The sequence below is a fragment of the Brassica napus genome, chromosome C4 (assembly GCF_020379485.1).
Source record: "Brassica napus cultivar Da-Ae chromosome C4, Da-Ae, whole genome shotgun sequence".
In the NCBI taxonomy this organism is placed as follows: Eukaryota; Viridiplantae; Streptophyta; class Magnoliopsida; order Brassicales; family Brassicaceae; genus Brassica; species Brassica napus.
In genome coordinates this window covers 14,980,001-15,007,503 of record NC_063447.1, presented here as the reverse complement: position 1 = coordinate 15,007,503, position 27,503 = coordinate 14,980,001, and the positions used below count along the sequence as shown (strand labels likewise).

General features: G+C 38.8%; 1 protein-coding gene and 2 long non-coding RNA genes across 3 annotated transcripts in view; 1 reads left to right on the top strand and 2 right to left on the bottom strand.

The window, feature by feature from the left end:
* Window positions 1-493: 493 nt before the first annotated feature.
* Window positions 494-6,826, bottom strand: LOC125585370. The gene is made up of 3 exons (XR_007322288.1): window positions 6,502-6,826; window positions 5,891-5,895; window positions 494-504 (listed from the first exon to the last, which is right to left on the bottom strand). It is a non-coding gene; the product is annotated as an uncharacterized LOC125585370 (long non-coding RNA).
* Window positions 6,827-16,308: 9,482 nt separating this feature from the next.
* Window positions 16,309-27,503, top strand: part of LOC106414019 (glycine-rich protein DOT1) — a 43,641-nt gene continuing 32,446 nt past the window's right edge. Inside the window, exons 1-2 of the mRNA XM_048754303.1 lie at window positions 16,309-16,546; window positions 26,949-26,958. Coding sequence (XP_048610260.1) covers window positions 16,309-16,546; window positions 26,949-26,958 — 248 coding nt within the window. The remainder of the gene's footprint in view (window positions 16,547-26,948; window positions 26,959-27,503) is intronic.
* LOC125585369 lies at window positions 24,365-25,023 on the bottom strand. Its single transcript, XR_007322287.1, has 2 exons — window positions 24,798-25,023; window positions 24,365-24,664 (listed from the first exon to the last, which is right to left on the bottom strand). It is a non-coding gene; the product is annotated as an uncharacterized LOC125585369 (long non-coding RNA).

Below are 27,503 nucleotides of genomic sequence, written 5' to 3'. Positions count from 1 at the left end.
CATCAATTTATATTATTTAAATTTGGCTATTTATATTTCAGTCGGTTCCAAAGAAGAAGGGACGTTTGGTCGGTTTGGGTCATCGCTCCCGGTCGGCTGCTCCTTCTTCTGCACCACCGCCATATGTTGATCCAGAAGTTCTTACGGCTCAGCTGAAGAACAAGGATGATCGGATATCTGCGTTGGAGACCCAGATGGCAGCTCAACAGGCGGGCTATGAGACACAGAAGAGGCTGAACGAGCAGATGATGGAGATGATGAAGAGGATGTACCCGAACGAGGTGTTCCCGAACATTCAAGAACCTTAGTTTTTTTTTTTTTTAACCAAAAACTCGGAATGTTTTATTTTTATTTTTAGAACTTTGAATTATCTAATATGTTTTCAGTTTTAATTTTAATTTTATATTTTCGAATTTAAATTTCACAAATTTTAATTTTTTTAAAAAATTAATTTTTTCGAAATTTCGAGGAAAAGCACCCTCGGAAATTTCTTACGACCTCTTCCTCGGTATAAGTCGTCGGAATTTTAAAAAAAAATATCCGAGGGAATGTTCCTCGGAATTTTCCGAGGACCTTTTCCTCGGAATAAGTCGTCGGAATTTTAAAAAAAATCCGAGGGAATGTTCCTCGGAATTTGCCGAGGGGCTACGTTCCTCGGAAATTTCCGAGGGCCACGTTCCTCGGAAATTCCCGATGCAAATTCCGAGGAATATTTCGTCGGAACTTCCGAGGATTGGACCATCGGAAATTTCCTCGGAATATACCGAGGAATTCCTCCCTTGGTATATTCCGAGGAACTTTCCGACGATCTAGTGGTCCTCGGAGTTTCCTCGGAAATTCAGTTCCTCGGAATTCCGTAGGAAATTTCCGAGAGATTTCCGAAGAAAAATGAATTTCCGAGGAGTTATTTCCGAGGACTTTTGTCGTCGGTATGTCGTCGGAATAGCGTTATTCCGACGACATACCGACGTTTTTTTCCCTCAGTATGCCGTTGTTTTCTTGTAGTGATATTCTTATGGAATACCGAGGAAAAATGTATTCCTCGGAAAAAACCGAGGAATTCCGAGGATATATTATAGCCGTTAGAGAGCCGTTGGACGATTTTAAAAATTCCGAAGAAATTCCGACGAACTAGCCGTTTCCGTCGGAATTTCCTCTGTCTGTCGGCAGGATTTCAACTATAAATACAAGCACCCCTCTTCCTCTTCATTCACTCCATATCTTCATCCTCCCTCTTACTCTCTTTACACACGAATTTGATTCATAAAAAACATGTCTTCTTCAAATTATTTTCGTTCTTGGATCGATCGACCTCATTTGGATCCGAACACGAGATTGCTTACGGAAGAATACCAACGAGGTATAACCGAATTCATGGGGTTAGTTCACCGACAACCGGAAGCAAAAACAGGTATGTTAAGATCTCCTTGCTCTAATTGTAAAAATAGAAAGGTTATTAATGAGTGAGATGTTTGGCCTCATCTATATTTGAGTGGGTTTACACGAAGTTACAAAATTTGGTATCATCATGGGGAAACTGATTATGAACATGGTAGTACTAGCGAACCTCAGCCAGCGGTTAGATTAGAAGAACCAATTAGAACGGGCGTAGATTATGGTGTAGGTACTGAGCAGATGGTAAATGATCATTTTAGAGGGGAAGATTTACCCAATGCACAAGGTAGGAGATTTTATGATATGTTGGATGCTGGAAAGCAACCATTGTACGAAGGTTGCAGAGATGGTCATTCAGCTTTATCATCTGCTACAAGATTGATGGTCATTAAAACAGATTATAATTTGGCTGAAGACTGTGTGGATGCGATTGCTGATTTTGTAAAAGGTATTCTACCTGAGGATAATGTAGCTCCTGGTTCATACTACGAGGTTCAGAAACTCGTAGCTGGTCTTGGTTTATCGTATCAGGTAATAGATGTATGCAGGGACAACTGCATGATTTATTGGAGGGCGGATGAACAGCGGGTTACATGCAAATTTTGTGGAAAGCCTCGTTATAAAGATACGAGTGGAAGAGTTCCAGTGCCATATAAAAGGATGTGGTATTTGCCTTTGACGGAAAGGTTGCAGAGGTTGTATCTGTCTGAACGCACAGCGCAACCAATGAGATGACATGCGTAGCACTCAACAGATGGTGAGATCAGACATCCTTCAGATGCAAAAGCGTGGAAGCATTTCCAATCAAAGTATCCCGACTTTGCGTATAAGAGAAGAAATGTCTACCTTGGATTATGTACTGATGGTTTAAGCCCGTTTGGCAAGTGTGGAAGACAGTATTCTCTATGGCCAATCATTCTTACACCATACAACCTACCCCCAAACTTGTGCTTGCGACGAGAGTTTTTGTTTCTCTCGATTCTCGTTCCCGGACCAGAGCATCCTAAGAGATCACTTGATGTGTTGCAACAACTATGGGCTCAAGGTGCTGAAACATACGATGTTTCGTGTAAAGAAAACTTTCAAATGCGGGCAGTACTATTGTGGACAATAAGTGATTTTCCAGCATATGGTATGTTGTCTGGATGGACAACGCATGGAAGGCTATAATGTCCATATTGTGAAGATAACACTGATGCTTTCCAACTAAAACACGGAAGGAAAACGTGTTGGTTTGACTGTCACAGGAGATTCCTACCACCTGATCATCCATATCGTAGGAGTAGGAATTTGTATACGAAGAACAAGAGGGTGTTTGACAGTCCACCTCCGGAAATTAGTGGGAAAGATTTGAAGACACAACTAAGAGATTTTGGTGCAGAAAGGACGCCAGACGTCGATGGACACGAGCGTTTTCCGGTAGATGCTGTTGGAGACCTACACTTATACACTTTAATAAACGGTAAAGGGAATACTTTCAATTCGTTTTGAAATTTGTTATTTCATGGTTTATGATCATCTATACAAAGAATCTTCAATGGTATGCATTACAATTGTATAAGAAATGAAATACGGCAAAAAAAATTGATGTTTTGAAACCCCAAACACTAGTTTCTCGGTATTTCCTCAGAATATTTCGACGGAATTCCGAGGAAGATAAGGTTTTCCTCGGGATTCCCTCGGAATTTTCCGAGGAAATTCCGAAGAAATAGGGTTTTTAAACCTAAAACAACGTTTTGCGGTTTGAATAACACTTGTATAACCCTTCTTAAGTGTCTTAGACTGATTATGAAGTCAAAAATTTGTTCCTTACCCTATAATAAACACTTTTCCGATTGTATGAACGAAATCCCCACAACATAAGAGAAACACTTATACACTTTAATGAACGGTAAAGGGAATACTTTCAATTAGTTTTGAAATTTGTTATTTCATGGTTTATGATCATCTATACAAAGAATCCTCAATGGTATGCATTACAATTGTATAAGAAATGAAATACGGCAAAAAAAAATTGATGTTTTGAAACCCCAAACACCATTTCCTCGGTATTTCCTCGGAATATTCCGACGGATATTTTAGTATCCGTCGGAATTTCCTCGGAATATTTTCATTTAACCGGGCAAATATTTCGCGAAAATTGAAATTAGAATTCCGACGGATACTATTCGTCGGACCCTAGGTTTTATAACCCCGAGCCGCTTCTTCTTCCCCATTTCTCTCTTCTTCCTCTACGCGGCTCCTCTCTCCTCTCCGGCGATCTCCACCTTCTGTCCGACGATATCTCCGGCGATCTCCCCCATCTCTTACACAAATCATGTAAGGACGCTATCCCACTCTCTTAGATTTTATTTGTTAGGTTTTTGTGTAGATTTGATAGATTTTTGTTAGGGTGATTGGTTAGGATTGTGATTTGGTTGTATAATAGGTTTAGAATTGTGATTTGGTTGAATAATTTATTTTGTTGTATTGATTTAGAATTTTTTTATAATTTTTTTATTTTTTTGTATTTATATAATCGATTTTTGTATATAAATTCGGTTTTTGTGTATAAATTCGATTTTCGAATTTTACAAAACAATTTTTGTATATAAATTCGATTTTTTGGATTTTACAAAACGTTTTTTGAATATAAATTCGATTTTTTGGATTTTACAAAACATTTTTAATATCTATAAAACTTTTTTGTGATTAAAAACTATTATTTGGGATTTAAAAAACCATATATATATATATATATATTTTATAAATTTCTATATTTATTAAACATTTTTAATATCTATAAAACTTTTTTTGTGATTAAAAACTATTATTTGGGATTTTTTTTTTAAAAAAAATTTATATATATATTTATATTATTTAAATTTCTATATTTATTAAACATTTTTAAAATCTGTAAAACTTTTTTTATGATTAAAAACTATTATTTGGGATTTTTTTTTAAATATACATATATTTATATTATATAAATTTATATATTTGTTAAACAATTTTAATATCTATAAAACTTTTTTGGGATTAAAAACTATTATTTGGGATTTTGTTTTTTAAAAAAAAATTTATATATATATATTTATATTATATAAATTTCTATATTTATTAAACATTTTTAATATCTATAAAACTTTTTTTGTGAATAAAAACTATTATTTGGGATTTTTTTTTTAAGAAAAAAAATTAATTTATATATTTCTATATTTATTAAATATATTTTTTTTTTAATTTACAGGTCTCATGATGATCAGACCCGGCCTCGACAGCGTCGTGGTCGTGGTGGTACGGGGAGCCAGTCTCGGGATTCCAGCCATTTTCAGGATTCCCCTTCGCCCCACAGCTCCTACCATACATCTCCCTCTGCTGCACCCGCTCCTGCTCCTCTCGCTCCCGCTGCTGCAGCCGCTCCTGCTCCTCCGGGTCCTCCGGGCGTGATGAGTTTTGCGGAGTTGGTTCGACAGCCTGGTCGTGACCATCTTCCCTATCTCACTCCGTATCCACATGGACGGGGTCAAACATGGTAATTAAACATATTTTTTTCCTTAAAATTTGATTCATTATTAAGCATTTGTTCTTTTTATTAGGTTCAACCGATCCGAGAACGGGATCAGCGCATGGATCAACCGTATGATGTACTCGGCCCTCGACAAGGGACATCCGACTTTCACTCACTTCCCTACCGACAAGCAGCATCTGTGGTTTCGTCAGTTTGCGGTAAGTATTCTAATTTTTTACTTATATTTTTAATCTTTAATATAAATTTTCTACTGATTGTGAGGGAAGTGGTCAGCCTGGTCCAAACTCTGGTGCAAGACGAAGTGTCTCAGCTTCAAACCGAGGATGACGCTTCGACGGCTTCGACCAACTTGTCCCGGTTTCGAATCAACGAAATCGTTGAATCCGTAAGTTCTTTTTTTTAAAAGTTCAATTCATTTATTTCTTGATTTAAATTTGTAAATTTGGCTATTTTTTATTTCAGTCGGTTTCAAAAAAGAAGGGACGTTTGGTCGGTTTGGGTCGTCGCACCCGGTCGGTTCCTCCTTCTTCTGCACCACCGCCTTTTGTTGATCCAGAAGTACTTACGGCTCAGTTGAAGGACAAGGATGATCGCATATCTTTGTTGGAGACCCAGATGGCGGCTCAACAAGCGGGCTATGAGGCACAGAGGAGGCTGAACCAGCAAATGATGGAGATGATGCAGAGGATGTAGCCGAACGAGGTGTTCCCAGACGTGTCAGACCCGTAGTTTTTTTTTTTTCCAAAAACTCGGAATGTTTTATTTTTATTTGTGAAACTTTGAATATTTTCGAATCTAAATTTAAATTTTAATTTTAATTTTAATTTTAATGATTTAAATTTAAATTTAAATTTTATATTTTCGAATTTAAATTTCAAAAATTTTATTTTTGAAAAAAAAAATTAATTTTTTTTAAATTCCGAGGAAAGGGGTCCGTCGGAATATTCCGAGGGACACCGTTCCTCGGAATATTCCGAGGGACACCGATCCTCGGAATTTTCCGAGGGACATGTCCCTCGGAATCTTCCGATGAAAATTCCGAGGAACATTTCGTCGGAACTTCCGAGGATTGGACCATCGGAAAATCCATCGAAATATCCCGAGGAAGCTCTCTCTCGGTATATTCCGAGGAGCTTTCCGACGAACATGTGGTCCTCGGAATTTCCTCGGAAATTTGTTTCCTCGGAATTCCGTCGGAAAATTCCGAGGGATTTCCGAGGAAAAATGAATTTCCGAGGAGTTATTTCCGAGAACTTGTTTCGTCGGTATGTCGTCGGAATAACGTTATTCCGACGACATACCGACGATTTTTTCTCTCAGTATGTCGCTGTTTTCTCGTAGTGATCATCTTGTTTTATCTTTTTTCAATAATATACATGAGTTTTTCTAATATTTATTTAGAGAATTTAAACTACTATAATATTTTTATTTTCTTGCAGGTTTTATTATAATAAACAAAAATTAAGTTTCTTAAATGTATTAGGTGTTTTGATTCTACAGATTGTAAAAACATGTACACATGAAAAATAGTTTTTTTTTGGTGTTTGCTTAAATTACAAGTAACCAGAATAACACTGTTTGGTTCATGTCCTCACACGAAAATGGAAAAGGAGAGCGATGACACTGATGAAGAACATATACAGTTCATGTTTAGAGTGAAAGACCAGATTCTTCATCCTCGTCCAGAGAAGAAGTGTAGGTAAAGTAGAAAGTCCAGATCAAACCAAACACTCCCAAAAGAATCCATCCCAAGAGGTTGTTGCTAAGTCCAAAGGGCAAGCCGGTTCCCTCAGTTGACATCCTGTCGTCCACCAAAGCCATAGCCGGGCTGCTCATCACAGCTGTCAAAGCTGCTGTAGCCGCCGCAGAAACTCCAGCTCCCACGGCTGAGACGTTTCCTTGCAAAAAGGGGAGAGATTGGTGTTGTCTAGTGAGATAGACCTAGAGTTAGTGAGCAAAGCATCGGACTTTCTGAAAGAACATTTCATGGTTTCTCCGTTTTGGTGTCAAGACGCAAACAAGAGGAATGGTCACTACAAGAAAACATAATCTTAACGAGGGCGGTTTTCCTCGTTATTTCGTCGTAAAAGAGGCTTTACGACGAATTAGTGAGGAAACGCGTTTGCTCGTTACACGTCCGTCGTAACACATATTTCCTCGCTAATTCGTCGTAACTTAGCGAGGAATATATTTCGTCGTAAAGACAAAGTAGAACGATTCGTCGTAAAGACGTCGCTACAATTCCTCGTAAGGACGTCGCTACTATTCCTCGTAAATAACTCGAAAACAGTTCCTCGTAATCTACACGTAAATACCTTGAAAGATTTTCCTCGCAAAATACACGTAACAACCACGAAATGAGTTCCTCGTAAAATAGTCGTAAACATTTCCTCGTTATTTCCTCGTAAATAATTCCTCGTAAAATACTCGTAAACAGTTTCTCGACATTTCCTCGTAAGATTTCCACGTAAAGAGGTCGTACTTTAGCTACGAATTTACTTCATTTTTATTATTTTACAGAATTTTAAAATATAATTAAAAAATAATTAAAATTATTTAATTTAATAATAAATTAAAATTCAAAATAAAAATAAATTCATATGAAAATATTTTATAAATAAATAAGTTTTGAATTTATATAATACAACAACAAAAAAAAAACTAAGGGTCGTTCATCGCCCGGTAGAATTCATCACTCCTCCTCGAAACATCCGCCTCGTTATGTACGTCGTCGGATGACTCGCCATGAATGGGATGTTGTTGTCGCATGTTCCTCAACATGGACTCCCATTCCGGATTTGTGGCCGCAATAACGTCCAAGAAGCCCTCGACTCCACCCATACGAGATTTTGTCGCGGTCAACTCGTTACGCAGCTGAGCGGACTCTCTACGCAGCTCCGTGACCTCATCATCCCGTCGCTGACCATAAGACGATGTCGCTCTCGGAACATCATTGACGGAACCAATACCCAACGTCCGTCCCTTTTTTTTAGGGACAACCTTAAAAACAAAAAATAAATATTGTAAGTAAATATTTAAAGTTAAATTAAATGAATAATTAAAAATTAATTTTTTTGAAAATTTACCTCCTCGTAAATCTTATCCACTTCAAGTGTGGATAAGGTGACGGGTAATCCGTCGGTAGACTGCTGGGTCAGCTGAGTCTGGCGGTCTTCAACCCGAGCAACTACGTCGTTGTAGATTTGCTCGGACTTGCCATCTACAAATACGCCCGCCTTGTTCTTGTGGGTCCTCTCGTAAAGTTCCATAAGAGACGGGAGATGTCCCGTCTCTTTGGCCTAAAAAAACAGTTAAGAAAGTTAGAATAAATTAATATAATTATTAAAAAATTATTTAATAAAATATTTAATTACCATTTCCAAACGGACACCGGCGTGGGGTTTTTGGCCCGTAGTGTGAAGCATCGGCCCGTTCCCGTGCTCATCGACCGTGTTACGGGAGTTAGAGCAAGCCTGGGCGATTCTAATCGAATCAGGAAGGCGCCAATAACGGATGAGGCCATCCCACACGTCCGTGGTGAGCTCAGCGGGTTTGCCACGCTCATACCCCTTCACGATCCAGTCACCCTTCCAGTTGGAGACCGTGTCCAACAAGCGAACTTTCGCTTTCGCGTTAAACTTCTTCCTCACCCTCTCAGTGATCCCCAAAGCCCAATTATATTTTTGCTGTTGGAAAAAATAAATTAACAATTAGTTTTTTAGAAAGTATATATATAAATCATGAAAAAATTAAAATATATATAATTAATTAATAGAAACTTACAGCGTAAATTTTGAACCACGTCTTTCTGACGTAGTGAGGCGTCTTACTCCAGTTTGGATGTGGCATGGAGAAGTAACCCTTGATCGTGTCGGTTACGTCCGATGCAAGACATCCGTCAACCCCCCACCTGGAAAATACAAATTTAAAATTTAAATTATTTTTTAATGTTATAAAAGATATTTAAACGAATTAAAAAAATTAATGCAACATACCACAACGTTCCGTCCGGTCGGTCTGGGTCGATGACTGGTAAACCTTCTCTGCCTGGCAGACTGAGAATGTCCTCTACCGTGTACTGCGAGTAAGGAGCACTCGGAGGCACCATCAGATCAGGATGAATATCAGCGACCATCGGAGGTGCCATCGGAGGAGGCACAGGAGGAGGCATCGGAGGAGGCACATGAGGAGCCGATGGTGCACTAGAAGAAGTAGACCCAGAGACTCTCTGAGTGTACTGAGTCTCGGGGACAGTCTCCTGGCCCGAAGAACTGGGAGCGGAAGAAGAGGCCGGGTCTAAACGACTACCCGGCTCACCGAAGATCTCTCTATAATGGGCAGTAAGTCTTCCTTTTCGAACCTGGAAAAAAAATGAAATTTTTGAAATTAACATCAACAATATATTTTCCAACATTATCCACCTAATCAACACTAAATAACATAAAATCCGCAAACCTATCTAAATTCCATATACGAACCACCTAATCTATCCTAAACTAACCAAATTAGAGAGGAATCAGGCTTACCATTGCTACGAAATGGAGAGGAAGTAGAGAGGAAGTAGAGAGGAAAGAAAGAGTGAGCGGTCGGGTGTATATATAAGATTACATATCGTCGCAAATTCGTCGTAAATTTACGACGAAATAGCGAGCAGTTACAAAGGCCCGTGTTTTTTTTTACGAGGAAATGGCGAGGAATCACAAAGGTCCGTGTTTTTCTTTACGTGGACTTTACGACGATTTTGCTTACGTGGAATTAACGTGATTTATGTTTAAGTCTTTTTACGTGGTCTTTACGACGATTTCATCCTACGTGGAATTAACGAGTGTTATGTTTAAATCCCTAAAACCCGAAACCCGAAACCCGAAACCCCAAACCCCAAACCCCAAACCCCAAACCCGAAACCCCAACCCCCAAACCCCAAACCCCAAACCCCAAACCCCAAACCCGAAACCCGAAACCCGAAACCCCAAACCCGAAACCCGAAACTCGAAACCCGAAACCCGAAACCCGAAACCCGAAACCCGAAACCCAAACCCGAAACCCGAAACTCGAAACCCCAAACCCGAAACCCCAACCCCGAAACCCGAAACCTCAAACCCGAAACCCGAAACCCCAAACCCGAAACCCGAAACCCAAACCCCCATCTTTAATTTTCTACTTCATATATTCCAAACCCCCATCTTTAATTTTCTACTTCATATATCCCTAGAACCCCAAACCCGAAACCTGAAACCCGAAACCCCATACCCCAAACCCGAAACCTGAAACCCGAAACCCCAAACCCCAAACCCCATATTCCTTATTTTCTACTTCATATATTCCAAACCCCCATATTTAATTTTCTACTTCATATATTCCAAACCTCATATTTAATTTTAGGTTTCGTCGTTATTTCCTCGTCGTCTTACGTGGTTTTTACGACGATTTAATCCTACGTGGACTTTACGACGATTTCATCCTACGTGAACTTTACGACGATTTCACCTGCGTGGACTTTACGACGATTTCATCCTACGTGGACTTTACGACGATTTGTGCTTACGTGGAAATTGCGAGGAATCACAAAGGCCCGTGTTTTTTAATACGAGGTATTAACGATGATTTAGCTTACGTGGAATTAACGAGGCTTGCTTTCCTATAAATATACCCACAACCCTCATTCTCAAACCACACACAAACTCCCAAATTACACCCTATCTGAAATCACATTCCTTAGCAAAATCCTATTCAAATTATAAATATTTGAAAAAAATAGGAAAAGGATAAGATATTAGAATTCATGTGGGCGAGACTTACGTATTATAATTGCTGGAAGTCTTGCCACATGTTATTCTGGTATTTTGATCATTTTCCCTTTTTTTCTAGTTTTTACACTACGAGGTATTTACGACGATTTCTGCTTACGTGGAATTAACGAGTGTTTTGTTTAAATCCTTTTACGTGGTATTTACGACGATTTCATCCTACGTGGTATTTACGACGATTTCATCCTACGAGGAATTTACGACGATTTGTGCTTACGTGGAATTAACGAGGTTATGTTTAAATCCCTAGAATCCGAAACCCGAAACCCGAAACCCCAAACCCGAAACCCCAAACCCCAACCCCCAAACCCAAAACCCAAAACCCGAAACCCGAAACGATTGTTATGTTTAAATCCCTGAATCCAAAACCTGAAACCCGAAACCCCAAACCCCAAACCCCATATTCCTTATTTTTTACTTCATATATTCCAAACCCCATCTTTATTTCCATTCCAAACCACAATTCCCACATTTGCTTATTCATAAAACATACTCCCACATTACCTTATTCATAAAACAAACCCCACATTATCTTATTCATAAAACAAACTCCCTCATCTTATTCATAAAACAAATACATCAATCGGATACATCGACATTCTCGTCATCACTAGAAACATCATCATTTTCATTAAACTCGTCTTCAACAGCTTCGTCTGTGGCATCATCGGTAAGATCTTCGTACTCGTGATTATGCGGATCAATGAGAAGGATGTCATCAATTTCTTGTTCAGGTTCCTCGACTTCATTTATCTGTTCTTCTTGCAAAGGTGGTTCTTCTCCACTGATGATTCGTCCTCGAGGTGTAACTTTGATCACTGCTAACCAATTTATACCTGAATCTCTCATCCGAGGGTATGGAAGGAAGCTAACTTGGTCTGCTTGTGAAGCTAAGATGAAAGGCTCGAATTTGTTGTACCTTCGTCCACCGTTGACATCAACTACACCGAATTTGTTAGACCGAACACCTCTGTTGACGACGGGGTCGAACCATTCACATTTGAAGAGGACGCATTTCAGCTTCAGTATCCCTGGAAATTCGACTTCAATAATCTCCGTCAAGATCCCGTAGAAATCTGTTTCCCCTTTCACACATATTCCATAGTTACTGGTCGCCCGCTGTCTACCATAGTCATATGTATGAAAAGTATAGCCCCGTGTGAAATACATCTGTGATGTGGTGACCTTTACAAGTGGAGATTGAATTACTTCGTGTAACCACTTAGGATAATCTGCATCGTCGTCGTCATAATCAACCTGCAAAAATAAAGAGAATGTTAATGAAATACAGATAATGTATGAAAAAAAGTTTTAGTTAATACCTGATTCCGCAACCACTTAATGAAGTGTTGATCTTTCCTTTTGTCTACGTCACTTGTGGATATACCAGGAAATGTTTCTTCGACTTGAGAAACAAATAGGCTGTAAAATCACATTTTATAGGAATGAATCTCTCGCAATTATACAATTATTATAGTTATATGTGTTTCGAAGTGTCAATATATGTTACCTTTCAAAATAACGCATCAATGGATCTTCGCAATTGAGTAGAATATAGGTGTGTGCACTATGAGCGTCTTCTTCACTCGACCACCAAACCTCTTTACACTTCCCACCGAGTCGCCCAATCTGGCTAAAGATGTCTGGAACACCAGCAACTGCATATGTTGGCGCAACACCACCATCATCATATCTTCTTGGAGCTCTTCTCCGTGTACGTACTTTTGACGCAAAGTAGTACGATGTGAAGTGAGAAACTTCTTCCGTCAAACTTCCAGCAATTATAGAACCTTCAACTTTGGCGAGGTTCTTTGCTTTTCCCTTCAAATATTTCATGGCTCGCTCATACTGATACATCCATCCGTAATGTACAGGTCCACGAAGCAATGCCTCATATGGGAGGTGGACAGCTAGATGCTCCATGACGTCAAAAAATCCGGGAGGAAATATCTTCTCCAAGTTGCACAATAAGATGGGAATGTTCTCCTGAAGCTGTTCCACAACTTCTTCTTTAAGAGTGCGTGTGCTCAGATCCCTGAAAAATGCTCCAATGCCTTTTATATTCAAAAAAAAATTAAACACATTGTTAGTCATATATTATTTTGTAAATTATTGTGATATAATACACTACGTACCTGCAAGTGCTTCATGTACGTTTGTTGGAAGTAGCTCCGCAAATGCAAAGGGCAGTAGTCGTTGCATAAATACATGACAATCATGACTCTTCATCCCGGAGAACTTTTGACCCTTTTCAACACATCTAGAGAGATTCGAAACATACCCATCGGGGAACTTCACTTCTGATGCCACCCAGTTGAACAACACCGACTTTTTTTCTGAAGATAATCTGAATATCGGAACGGGAACTTGTCCATTGCTTTTAATATGTAACTCGCTTCTTGAGCAAATATCCGGCAAGTCCAACCTCGATTTTATGTTGTCTTTTGTCTTCCCTGGGACATTCAATATTGTATTCATGATGTTCTCAAAGAAATTCTTCTCTATATGCATCACATCGAGGTTGTGGCGCAGAAGAAGATCCTTCCAATATGGCAACTCCCAAAATATACTCTTCTTGTGCCAGTTGTGATGAACACCGTAAGAATCTGGCATATTACGAGGGACATGCCAATTACCACCCCAACGAACTGTTTCGTTAGCTCCGTAGTAGTCGATTTGCGCTTCAATTTGTTCTCCAGTTAGATATGGAGGAGGAGTGTCTCTCACAACCCTTTTGTGCCTAAACAAATTCTTGTTTCTTCGGTAAGGATGGCCAATGGGAAGAAATCGACGGTGACAATCAAACCAACTTGTCTTCCTACCATTCTTCAGTTGAAACGCATCTGTCGTTCCATTACAATATGGACAAGCTAATCTCCCATGTGTAGTCCATCCAGACAACATCCCATAGGCAGGGAAATCACTTATGGTCCACAAAAGCATCGCTCGCATCGTAAAATTCGTCTTCGTTGAACAGTCATACGTCCTCACCCCTGTTGACCACAAATCCTTCAACTCTTTTATCAGTGGTTGTAGGAAAACATCCAGGGACCTTTTTGGATGGTTCGGACCAGGTATTAATATGGTCAAGAATAGTAACTCCCGTTGCATGCACATCTCCGGTGGCAGGTTGTATGGAGTAAGAAAGACTGGCCACAATGAATATTGTCTCCCTGACATTCCGAACGGACTAAATCCATCTGTGCATAATCCGAGATACACATTCCGGATATTGCTAGCGAAATCTGGATGTACTTTGTTGAAATGTTTCCAGGCTCTTGCATCTGATGGATGAGTCATCTCACCATCCGTCTGAGTATGCTCGGCATGCCATCTCATCTTTCCAGCAGTCTGCTCTGATTGATACAATCTTTTCAATCTGTCTGTAATTGGTAGGTACCACATCCTTTGGTACGGTACCCTATTACGTCCCCGTCCTTGCGGCTTGAATCGTGGCTTCTTGCAGAATCGACATTCTTCTAGCTTCTCATCATCTCCCCAATAGATCATGCAGTTGTCGATGCAAACATCTATCATCTCCGAAGGCAACCCAAGACTATAAACCAGTTTCTGAATCTCATAATAAGAATCAGCAGACACATTGTCTTCCGGCAAATACTCTTTAAACAAGTCCGCCCATTCGTTCATGCAACTTTCAGGTAGATTGTGATCAGTTTTAATATTCATCATTCTAGCAGCTAACGACAATTTAGAGAGACCTTCTCTACAACCACTGTAAAGTGGTTGATTCGCCGCGCTTAACATTTCGTAAAACTTTTTTGCATCTATATTAGGTTCTTCATCTCCATCATGAGCTACGAATGCATCAGCTACCATATCATGAACCCTATCATAATCTACCATCTCCTCCTGCTGGTAACTATGTTCATTATGCAAATGATGATCAACCGGTTCTTTTTCCTGAAAATTGCTATTACTACTACTAGCTTCATTCTGATCATAATTAAAACCTTCTCCATGTTGAAACCAGATATAGTAATTTGCCGTGAAACCTCTATTTATTAAATGCTTCCAAACATTTTCACGGTTTGCCAGTTTCGAATTGTTGCATTTCCGACAAGGACAGAACATCTTACCACTTTCTTGGGCGAGCGGTGTTGAATCTGCTTGATGCATAAATGTCTCCAGACCCGCAAGGTATTCTTTCGTCACTCTCCCGTTAGCATCTCTATGCATATACATCCACTTCCGCAACTCGTAAATATTCCCGGAGCCAGCCATTTTTTTTTCTTTCACGTTTTTTGTTGTTGGTGTGTTTAAAATGATGTTTAAACATCCATATTTATAGGAAAATTCGAATCTGGTAGTTGTAATTTTGCTATGAATTTACGACGAAAATTAATTAGGTGGGCAAAAAAAACGTGTAACACCTATAAAGTTGGTGGATTCAAAAATTTCCTCGCTAAATACACGTAAACTATTCCCTCGTAAATACCACGCAAAGTTTACGTCGCTAAATACACGTAAACTATTCCCTCGTAAATACCACGCAAAGTTTACGTCGTATTTACGAGGAAATAGTTTTTCCTCGTAAAATACTCGTAAAGTTACATCCACTTTACGACGAAATATTTTTGTCGTTACGTTACGAGGAAATAACGATGACTTTAGTTTTTCACGTAAATTCGTCGTAAACTCGACGCAAATTTACGAGGATTGTTTTTCCTCGTTAATTTTCGTCGTTAACCATGTGTTTTCTTGCAGTGGGTGATGTACAGTGAAGGTCGATGGATTCAAGCCGAACGCCTCGTTCTCCCAACATCCACAACCATCTCTCCCAACTCCATGTTCTCCCTTCCTAATTACACATTTTGATATCTATATATACACTTATTTTCCTTTGTAAATGTCACAATAGAATTGTTACAATCACTTTACTTTGCATGCATGCATATCTTCACTGCATGTTTGAACGAGCATACACAAATACAAGACATCGTGCATTTGCGAGATTTTCATGACTAATTGCATAACAATATTATGCTTAAATTTCACAAACACAGGCAAAAACACATGTGCAAAAATAAAAGACGTTCTGATTCCGAGGGAATCGAACGCGGATGCACACAGTGGCGGAGATACTTGTGTTTTTACTGAGGAAACAGAGAAAATATAGTAAAATAAGCTTATTGACCCATGTAAAATATATGTTCACTCAAATATTAAGCCCCGTAAACATTTTGGCTGGCTCCGCCACTGGATGCACATATGTTTCAAGTTTAGTGTATAATAAGAATAGTGGTTTAACCGCTAGCTAGGCTACAATGGATCCTTGGTAGGTATCAAAACATGGTCGAGGTTTATATTGCTACCATAGACGTTTAAATGGCAAAAATCATGGGTTTCTTCCCTTACGAGTTGATACTATTTACTTTTACGAGGCGATGATTGGCTTTGGATCAATTAACTATGCAACGACTATAATTAATTGTATATTGGGAAAGACTGGTTGGACCAATCCATTAGAAAAAAATTCCCTATTATAAATACTCCCAAGTTCCATCTACACTTTCCACTATCATTCACACACAAATTTTAAAAATTTCATAGACATATCTACCTAGGAATTAAAGAATGGGAGGAAAAGGCGGTAGTGGTGGTGGCGGTGGTGGCGGTGGTGGGGGTGGTGGGGGTGGTGGAGGGAAAGGTTGGGGTGGTGGTGGTGGCGGTAGTGGAGGAGGTAGGAGCGGTGGTGGTGGCGGTGGGGGAGGAGGGAAAAGTGGTGGCGGTAGTGGCGGAGGCTACATGGTGGCTCCGGGGAGCAATGGTTCTTCTTACATTTCAAGAGATAACTTTGAGAGTGATCCTAAAGGTTACTTTGATAATCTGCATAGCAGTGGACAGGGTAGCAAGTGACTTTGGTCTGTTTATTTCTCTATTTATGCATTGAAGATGGTTATTATTACCGAATAAATTATCTAATGATCAAATAAAATAAGAGTTTCTAATTATTTTCTCCATTCCTCCTCTGTCCCATAATTATATGATTCGTAGCTTTCTTGAATATCAGTAATAGTGGTACTAATTAAATTAAAAATATTTGACATACGTAGAATCAGTGTTCTAAAACGCGTTGGGCGTCCATTACGCGTTAGATGACTGTATAGCGTCTAGCCGTATAAGCGGACGCCTAAACGAAGTATATACGGATATATACTTTTACACGAAATATAAGTATAAAATTAATATATATACATTATTTTTGAAAAAACCTGAACATAAATATATATTAAATCTAATTTTATGTATAAGTATATAGTTTAACATAGATAAATAGTTTTAAATTATAAAAATTAAAACCATTTTAAATATATAAAAGATGATAAATTTAAAATGATTTTGCAACAATTATACTAATATATACAATCATATAAATACATAAAATAAATAAAAAGTAATATAAATAATAACATTAATAAAATATAAAAATAATATTAATAGTTTTTTTAAGAATATTAATGCTTAAAATCCGCCTAGGCATCTGCGTAGACCGCATATTGTCCGCCTAAACGCTATTATTCGCACGAATTATATAAATCCCCATAAACCACCGTATAACATAAAAACAGTACGGTTGGCTACCGTATAGCGCCTAAATGCCGCTTAGGCGGGCGCCTAGACCGTATTTTAGAACACTGCGTAGAATCAATTAACACATATTGCCTGTGTTATGCAATAAGTCCAACAAATAGTCTTTTACAACCAGGCAATCAAATACATATTGCCGGTGTTATGCAATAAGTCAAACAAATAGTCTCTTACAAATAAGTACACATTGATCGCACGTAACTTTTTCCTTTGGAAAAGAGGTAGTAAATCACTTTTAAGCTTTAAGTGTATTATCGCACAAAGTTTACAATTACTTTAATGATGTTGCAGTGGTGTGTACTAACGGGTTTTCTACATAAAATGTAACTTTCTTACGAAAAAAATAATTGTAAACTTTGACAAAATTGTCGTAAACTTTATAGAAGGAAAAAATCTACAAACCATAATAACGGAAAAGAATGTCATACTAAAAAGAATGTCAAAGCTTAGTTGATGTAATCTATACATAAACATGTGAATTAGTTTTATTTCTCAATCAATTCCACGATCATTTTTCACAATTTAAAAATACTTAGAGCATGTTTAACCCTAAAACCCTTAAAGGGGTTCTTAATAACATTTTTAGTAATAAATGTAGTCTAAGAAACTTTGTTAAGAAATTCTCATTTTGAGTGGTCCAACGGGACTTCTTTAATTAAGGGTTCTTAAAAAAAAAAAATTTAATAATTTTTTTTAAGATAAAATTTATTTATTAAATAAAACATATTAAAAGATTACATTTAAAACATAGATTTAAAAAAAAACATAAAAACAAAGATTAGTACAATAAGACCGGATAATTTGAAAAAACATCTGAGCTTAGTAGTTGTCTCCATCACCTTCAAATTTACACCATATATGTTCAACCAAATCATCTTTCATTTGTTGATGCATTTGTCTATCACGAATTATAGTTCAAACACCCATCATATTGGCAATATTTGTAGGGATATCTGTAGAATACGTGAGATCCACATGTGAACTTCCGGTGTCTTCTCCTGGTTGGAATTCTGAAACATCAAATTGAGTGTATTTATCCCATTCGTCTTCTACTATCATATTATGGAGTATGATACATGCTCTCATAATCTTTCTAATTTTGCCTTTATCCCAAAAATGAGCGGGATTTTTAACAATGACAAAGCGAGCTTGCAAGACTCCAAAAGCACGCTCGACATCTTTTCGAGCAGCTTCTTGATGTTGAGCAAATAAAACTGCTTTCGGATCTTGTGGCATTGGAATAGATTGGATAAAAGTTGACCATTTCGGATAAATACCAAGGGTGAGATAGTAAGCCAAATGATACTCTCTTCCATTGACAGAGAATGTGACTTGCGGAGCTTGACCTTTTATGATGTCATCAAAAACAGGTGAGCGATCAAGAACATTGATATCATTTAAGGTACCTGGAGGTCCAAAAAACGCATGTCATATCCATAGATCATACGAAGCAACCACCTCTAAAACGATTGTGGGTTTTCCTGAACCACGTGAATATTGACCTTTCCAAGCGGTGGGACAATTCTTCCACTCCCAATGCATACAATCGATGCTTCCAATCATCCCGGAAAATCCCAGATGCTCACCAATATCAAGTAGACGTTGAAGATCAGCCGGGGTTGGTCTTCTTAGCAACTCATCATCGAATAAATATATTATTCCTTTGACAAAATGTTCCACACATGACCGAGTAGTAGTTGAACCGAGTCGGAGGTATTCGTCAACAGCAACAGCCGCAGAACCATATGCCAAGAAACGAATGGCTGCTGTACACTTCTGAAGTGGAGAGAGACTAAGCCTTCCGATAGCATCTTTCTTCTGTCAAAAGAATTCAACTTTATTGGAGAGTCGATCAACAATATGCATGAACAATGGCTTGTTCATTCTAAATCGTCGTCGGAATAGATTATCAAGATACGTTGGAGTTTCACTGAAATAATCATTCCATAAACGGACATCGCCTTCTTCACGATTTCTTTCGATATTAACTCGGTTTTTTCCTTCTTCTCCTTTGTTCTTCTTGATCACCATAATGAATGGAAAAAATTTCGAAAGCTTGATCAAAATATTGATCAAAAGCTTGATCAAAAGTATCATCAAGTGATTTTTCAAATGTGTTTTGAGAAGACGATGCCATGAGATGAGACTTGTTTACGAGAGAATGAGAAAAGAAAAGATTGATAAAAAAATTGTTTGAGAACGAGATGGAAATTGTTTGATAATGAGATGGTGATAATAATAGAATTTGAGAAGGAATGGTGATAGTTTGATAATGCGATTGTGATAGTTCGATAGAATTTTAGAAGTAAATGTGATAAAAGACTTTGAGAACGAGATGGTAATAGTTTGGTAATAAGAAGGAGATAGTTTGATAGAATTTGAGAAGGAGATGTGATAATAGACTTTGAGAAGGAGATACAATCTTTATATAGAACAATGACAATCTTTATAACAGACTTTGAACAAGAGTCTGTGACACTACATACACAAAGATCCAAGTTTTGACACTAGAAGACATCACTCTTAGCTTGTCTGTGACACTACATACAGCATACAAGATGCCACAACACGCCATACACTCTTAGCTTGTTCGTGACACTACAAGACGCCACCACTCAGCGTGACACTACAAGACAAGCTTGTCCGTGACATCAAAAGTTAGGAGACAGTGAGACAATGCGGTCCTGGGGGCTGAGACAGTGAGCCTAACAACACGCTTCTTGACCTGAAAATTACGAGACGAACATGAGAACCAGACAGAACAATGAAATAATAGCTCCAAACTAGAACAATGAACAAAACAAAGAACACAAACTTGTTGAGAACAAGAAGCAGAGTAGATAACAATATTAACAACAGAATAAACTTAAACGCAGACAACAAGTCAAAGCTTTAACTAATTCTACTACAACAGAAACAACAACTTAGACAACAAATTATATATTTAACTAATTAAACAACAACTCAGAGATTCTTCTTCTCTAGTGCTTAAACTAATTAAGCAACAACTCATTTATGAGCTTCTTCTTCAGAGCCTCTTCATACTCAGCTAGTGGAACCTGTGTTGCAAGTAAACTGTCCAGCAGCTTCATCTGGGCAGTCTTTCTTTCATAGTCATATCCCCCTTTTTTATGCTCCACATATCTTGAAGCTCAGACAATGCCTTCCCCTCTGCCATCTTCTTCTTACCATGGCCCTTTGCTGCTTTAACACCTGGTGGTCGATAGCTTCCTTGATCATCTTCAGCAGTGGTGGTTTCATTCAAGTGAGAGCTTGATGATTGGGCACCGTCATCACACTTCCTCCTCTTAGTGCTTCCTTGGTTTTTAGAAGATGAAAGCTCACACCACTTCTGATCATTGCGTAGCTCTTTCCAAACATGTTCCAAGTTGAATTTTCTTTTGTGGTTGTTGTAGAAGATCTCGTGAGCTAATTTTAGGACATCATTCTCATTCTGGCCAGAACTCTTCTCTCTGCTTGCAGCCTCAAACACCCCCACAGAACTTGTTGACAAGGTCGTTTATCTTCTGCCAGCGTTGCTTACAGTGGCTCCACTCTCTTTGTTAGGTGCCAGCAACCTTAGGACTTGCAGCAAAGTAGGCTGCAATCCTTTTCCAGAAGGTACCACACTGATACCACTCAAATTACCCTTAGGAGTGAATTACTCTCTCAAATAAGAGGTTCAGTTGCAGTACTTAGGGATCGAATCCACAAGGAGCTAGGGAACCTATTAAATCTAGTCAAATTATTAATTCTAAGTGTTTGTTGTTTTATGGTTTAAAAGTAAATAGCAATCCTAATTGAGCAAGTCTATTGCTCGACTAACAAGATGATTGGGGGTGTAACTTATTGGAAGATATTAGATGCAGGGTTTTTATTCAGGTGTTGGAGATTATAATCCTATAGATGCCTAACAGTTGCATGCATGATATATTAGAGCTCAACTCCTTAATCACAGTGATCAGCGATGGCAATGTTTCACTGGTTAACTAACTAGATCTTGGATCTCAACTGTCGTCTTTTGATCACAAGAAAGTGTCGATCGATGATCCTATAGGGATATCGATCGATACATCTTTCGCAATATCGATCGATTGTCAGAAGACAATATCGATCGATGCTTCTAGCTAAGCCCTAGGCGCAGGTTGATAATGCTCACTAGTCTCCTAGATCAGCGGTTAGCATCTCTCTAGTAGTCCTAGCATGACAGATTAGATTCAGGACAGGATAGTCAAGGATGCTTGACTCATGCTAATTCCTAGGTTCATGTTCTAGTTAGCAAGGCTAAAACAAGCATTAATGAACAATCAATCAATGAATATCACAACTTAGCAAATCTATAGTTGGGGCTAATCCCTCTAACCTATTTGAACCCTGAATCTAACAAGTGAACTACTCAGACATAGCTAAGCAATTCATGACACAAAATATAGATAAAAACTGCATAGAATAGAATAGATGAATCAATGGAGTTCCAATCACAAATCTCTCTATGATTTTCTCTCCTAAAACTCTCTGCTGAAAATAAGAATACAATGGTGGCCAAAAGCTCTTTTGCCTCCTAACACTTAGGCAGGTATATAACTATTAGGTTAAAAACTCGTCAGAGGTAATCTTGTAATTTGGTGAAGCCTTGGGTTTAAAGTCGGCTGGAACCAAGTCGCGCATCTCGACATCGATCGATGGTACAGGATGTACATCGATCGATCATAATCTTCGTCGAGGCTTCTCTTCTGTATCGATCGACGGCACTGGATGTGCATCGAATGATTGCTTCTTCTTCGTATCGACCTCTAATGGTCAGCTCGGATGAAATCTCTTTTAAGCTCCTAAATGCTCCATAATCATCACTTTACTCCAAGATACTCCTAAACCTGAAAACATACCTAATAGGATAGAATATATAATATATAGATAGTAAAACACTTATATACCATGGGTGAAAATGGGTCAAATCCATGGTATATCACACACCTTTGCTCATTCCCTATGATAGGGTCCTTGCTTGTGTTTAACCACGCGCTTATCAACACAACATCATCAACCGGCGTCCACTTCCTCCTTTCTTTACGCTGAGCAGCCGTCTCTTGAACTAAGTTTGAAGCTTCAGTCGCTTAAAGCAAAAACCGGGGAGTTGTGATGCAGAAAGGTCAACACTATCTTGTGAAAAGCAAACACATTTTCTTGTTGACTATTTAACAGTTCAACAAAGTTTTCGCTTTTTCTGTATGGATGAGAATCCATATAGGAATATGGATTAAGAAGATAGATAGATAAGACTAATGTGTTTCGTAGAAAGGAAAGAAGAAGAGGTCGGCTTTATAGAAGAGATAAAGAAAAGAAGAATCAACACAATTGATCATAGCATTGAACACACCCAACCAAACAGAGTAGACATATATCTAACACAACATTAATCACAGTTGACATCAATTGCTATCTAACCATATTTATTACCAAACACAACTGTTATCTAACATCCATTTCTATCTAACACTCACATCCATTTATTAACTCTCTCAGTCTTATCTAACACAAGCAACGCTCAAATCCGTTTCAGACCAGAATCAAAATCAAAGAGAGAAGTGGTACCTATATTGCGAATTGTAGTCATCTAGCTTGAAGAACCTTGCTTCTGTTTGTTGATCCACTCGCTTGAGACCATTCATTTTAACACATAAACACAGAAACATATAAAAAAGAATCAATCGATTAATCACCGGACAAAATCAACAGACATAAACCAACGCTACAAACATATCAAAAAAGACCAAAACTTCCGACCCCGACAAAAAGAATTGATCACTTATTTGAGACATAAATCAACAGAACACAACATGCAACAACTCAATCAATCTAACACATGCAGGAATTGAAGAATTAAAAAAAAAATTAGCTTTTGAGGCGGAGTGACTCTTCCTCGATCAGAGCCGCCGAGAGAGAGACAGATGGTAAAGAGCCGCCGAGATAGAGGTCTCCGTTATTCCCCCTCGAGGAGAGCCACCGAGAGAACCACCAAGACAGAGAGGTGGAGTTTGGATCATGGAGAGAGAGAGAGAGAGTTGGATCGTCGAGGAGAGAGAGAGGCGGAGTGTAGATACGGCGAGGAGGAGAGAGAGAGGTGGTGATGGATCGTGGAGAGAGAGAGGCGGAGTGTTGGTTCGTCGAGGAGAGAGAGAGAGGCGGAGTGTTGAATCGCGGAGAAGATCAGCCGAGGTTTGGTAATGAATCTTCGACAGAACAACCAAGGAAGAGATTGAGAGATGAATCGTCGAATTCATCCTTCGCGAGAGAGAAAGTGGAGAAACACCAAACGCTCTCCTCTTCTAACACGTGTCTCCAAGACTCGGCTCTTCCCCTTCTTAATTAAGACCCAACTCTAAGATTAGTTCTTTTTTTCTTTTTCTTTAATTACTAATTTGCACTAAGAACCCTCTTAAGATTCACCGTTAATCATGGTCTTATAGCTAGCTAGCTAGCTAGAATATGGCTCAAGAAATCAATCTAAATTGGGTTTAACTCCATATGATCTGTGGGCCATAAAGAAGAATTTAACCGACTATGATCTTCGTTTAGGTGGTCATTTGGAGACCCACGTTCTACTGAACTGAACTAGAAATGGTTTTTTATAACAATCTATGTAGCACGGGACATCTTTTTAGGTGTCGTACCGGTACCGGAAATGCACTACAAGAAATATGTACATTGTTAGCGCGAGAAATATGCTATAGTAGATGTTTGATAGTGAATTCACAAATGTTATGTATGCGGCAGCAATCATATGTATCCCTCCTACGATAGTGTTTTCTGAACGCTACGAAATATACAGATACGATAGCAACACTTATATGATATTATTAACTTAACTATAGCTTCTTAACTTAACTATAGCTTCTGATTTGTGTTATGATGTACATATAATGACATTGACATAATGCTATAACCAGAAATATAGCAATTAAAAATTATTTTGAATATTTAATTAGGATTAATTAGTTAAAAGTTAAATAATTATAAATTAAATCAAAAATTATTTTGTAACTGAAAATAAAATAAATTTTATTAATAAATTAAATTTGGTTTACAGATTAATTCTGGTTTACAAAACTAAACCAGAAATTAAGAAATAAAATCAGACCACTACAGTTTTCCTAACTCGGTTTACACTTAACCAGACCTAAAAAACCTAAACCTAAAGAAAAATCTCCTGCCGCCTCCTCCATAGCCTTGTCCCTCTTCCAGCAGCCATGAACTTTGATTCCTCCAGCCGCCACGAGACTTGCATCCTCAAGCCGCCATGAACCTTGCTTCCTCCAGCCGCCATGAACCTTGGCTCCTCCACCTATCTTTACCAAAAACAAAACAAAATCAGATTCGTAATAGAGCAACAGAGAGAAGGAGATACACAGATACGAAGAGAGAGAGAGAGAGAGAGAGAGAGAGAGAGAGAGAGAGAGAGAGAGAGAGACGTCGACCGTGTTGGTGGTGAGACAAGGGGGAAAACGGTGGTGGTGAGACGAGGAGGAGACGCGGTGGTGGTGAGACGAGAGAGGCGTTGAGAGAGATGGGAGAGATGAGAGAGGCGTTGAGAGAGATGAGAGAGAAAAGAGATATGAGATATGAGATATGAGAGGTTAGAGTGAAGAAGAGAGAATCGGGAAAAAAAAGCAGAGAATGAGATGAGATGAGATCTGTCGTGAGAGAGGGAGAGAGAGAGAGAAGAAAAAAATAAAAATTAAATTGAATAAATCTCTACCTTCAGATCTAAGAGCATCCGCATCAGCGGTTTTAAAGAGGTTAATGGGCTTGGGTTCATAGGCCCGGAAATTAGAAAGAAAAGATTAAATGGGTTTAAATCGGTGATCCGGCTCTTGCGAGTGAACCCGTATGATATGGGTTCAAGCCACGCGTCGAACAGGCAGTGGCTACGCATTATCGCGTCGAATGCGAGAAAAATAGGGTTTCGCGTGAGAGGAATCATTTTCTCTTCTATTTTCGAAAGCTAGGGTTTCTTTCTCTCGGAGGCGATTTCTCGTGCGACGCGACAGCCGAAGATTTCCTCGATCTAATCGACGTTGGACTCTCTCCTAGACGATCTCAGGTCAGTATCGACTACTTTGACGATTTGATTGAATAGATTTGGGCTCGAAAGCGTTCTCGGTTAATGAAAATCGATTTGGGGGTTTCGATGTAGGGTTCGAAATCGATACGGGGGTTTCGATTTATGGTTTGAAATCGTCATGCGGGTTCCATTTAGGGTTCGTTTACCGGGGATTTGAAATCAATTTGGGGGTTTCTAGTTAGGGTTCGAAATCGAGTTTCTAGTTTCGATTAACTGTTGATTGTGTTCTAATCTTTGCTTTTTCTGGTACAGATGGATCCCGCAGAAGAGAGAAGAGAGACAAAGAGGCAAAAAGAGTTCATCAATATGCAAGGATACGTGGCTGATTCAGAATACGGGATTCTGACAAGGTGTCCCTGTGGTGGGAGAATCATTGACGAGGTTTGCAGGAAGGAAGACTACGACACCCTTCCTGGGAAGCGGTTCTTCACCTGTAAAAAGTACGAGGTAAGCGCTTCTTCTCAATTAAATTCTTTCCATTTATTTTTGTTTTCAAACGAGATTCTCATATGTGTTTTTGTTGTTAACAAGGCTGATGGGTTTCATTATCGTCAGCCTTGGGTGATTGGTGTCCAGGAGCATATCGAACGCCTCACTAAGCGTATGGAGGAGGTTGAGCTGGTGATCAAGTGGGTGCCGAAGGTCAATAATCAGATTGAGAGACTGGAGGTAAAGTGACTTCCAAAATTTTGTTTTAAATTTGTAATATTTTCCATCATTTTTTATTAACTGACTAACACAGTGTGATTGTTGTTTCCATGCCCAGGCAGAGGTTAAAGCCCTCAATCAGGAGGTTGATAACCTCACTGGGCAGGTTTATAACCTCTCTGTGCAGGTCGCGGACTTGGAGAAGCTCTGCTTCGACTGATAACAAAAGGTAACACTGAAGCTTAATTAGTTCGAGTGCTAGGTAGAGTTGAACTTGAATTGAACTAGGTAGTTGCGTAATGAATGTTAATGAATGGTTGAGTTTCAAATCCGTGTAGTTGTGTTTTGGTTGGTTGTGTAGTGAATGGTTGTGTTTTAAAAACTGATTTGATGTTTATTGAATGCTCTCTGTGTAGTAGTTGTTGTCTAATTAACTTTAATCAATGTTTGGTAGTTAGAGTATGTTTAATTTTTTGTCATTTCAAAGCCAAAACTAGTTTAAAATCATAGGCAATCCACGTCTGAAAACACAAACCAAATTTTAAACCCATTTATCGAAAATCAAAATGGATCATTTTTCCCTTAACTCTCCCGGGTTGGTTAACCTACTAGCTTCCCAGAGCAGTCAAACAATAGACTTAGGGTGTTCTGAGGTTCCTAAACCTGCGTCAAAGCGAAAGTGGACAACCAAAGAAGACGTTGTGCTGATCAGTGCTTGGTTGAACACCAGCAAGGATCCAATCGTGAGTAATGAGCAGAAGGCAGCTAAGTTTTGGAAGCGAATAGAGGAGTATGTCAATGCTAGCCCTCTGCTCATTGGCTCCGTTCCTAGGGAGTGGAGTCAATGTAAGCAGAGGTGGGGAAGGGTGAATGAGCAGGTGTGCAAGTTTGTGGAAAGCCATGAAGCCGCTTTGAAGGAGCAAGCGAGTGGTCAAAATGAGAATGATGTCATGAAGGCTGCCCATGACATCTTCTTTAATGACTATCATGTCAAGTTCAGTCTTGAACATTGTTGGAGGGAGCTTAGGTTTGATCAAAAATGGAGATCACACTCATTGTCAAAAGATGGTGCAAAGGAGAAAAGGAAGGAACCTGCAGAGGAGGTGCCTGCCGAAGAAGATGTTAGACCTCCTGGTGTTAAGGCTAGCAACGCAGCCAAACGCAAGAAGCACGCGAATGAAGCAGCTTTTGATCAGATAGAGAGCATATTAGCTGTCAAAAATAACATATCCAAACAGAAAATTCTTGATCGTTTGCTAGCAAAAATTGAAGATACACTTTCTGATCAAGAAGTGTCTCTAAAAAATAAACTCATTTCTGAAATGCTTTGATTTGGTCAGTGGCTTTAATTTTTTTTTTGAATTTTTGAGTAGGTTAATGGTTTATATGAACTTGATGGCATTTGATATCT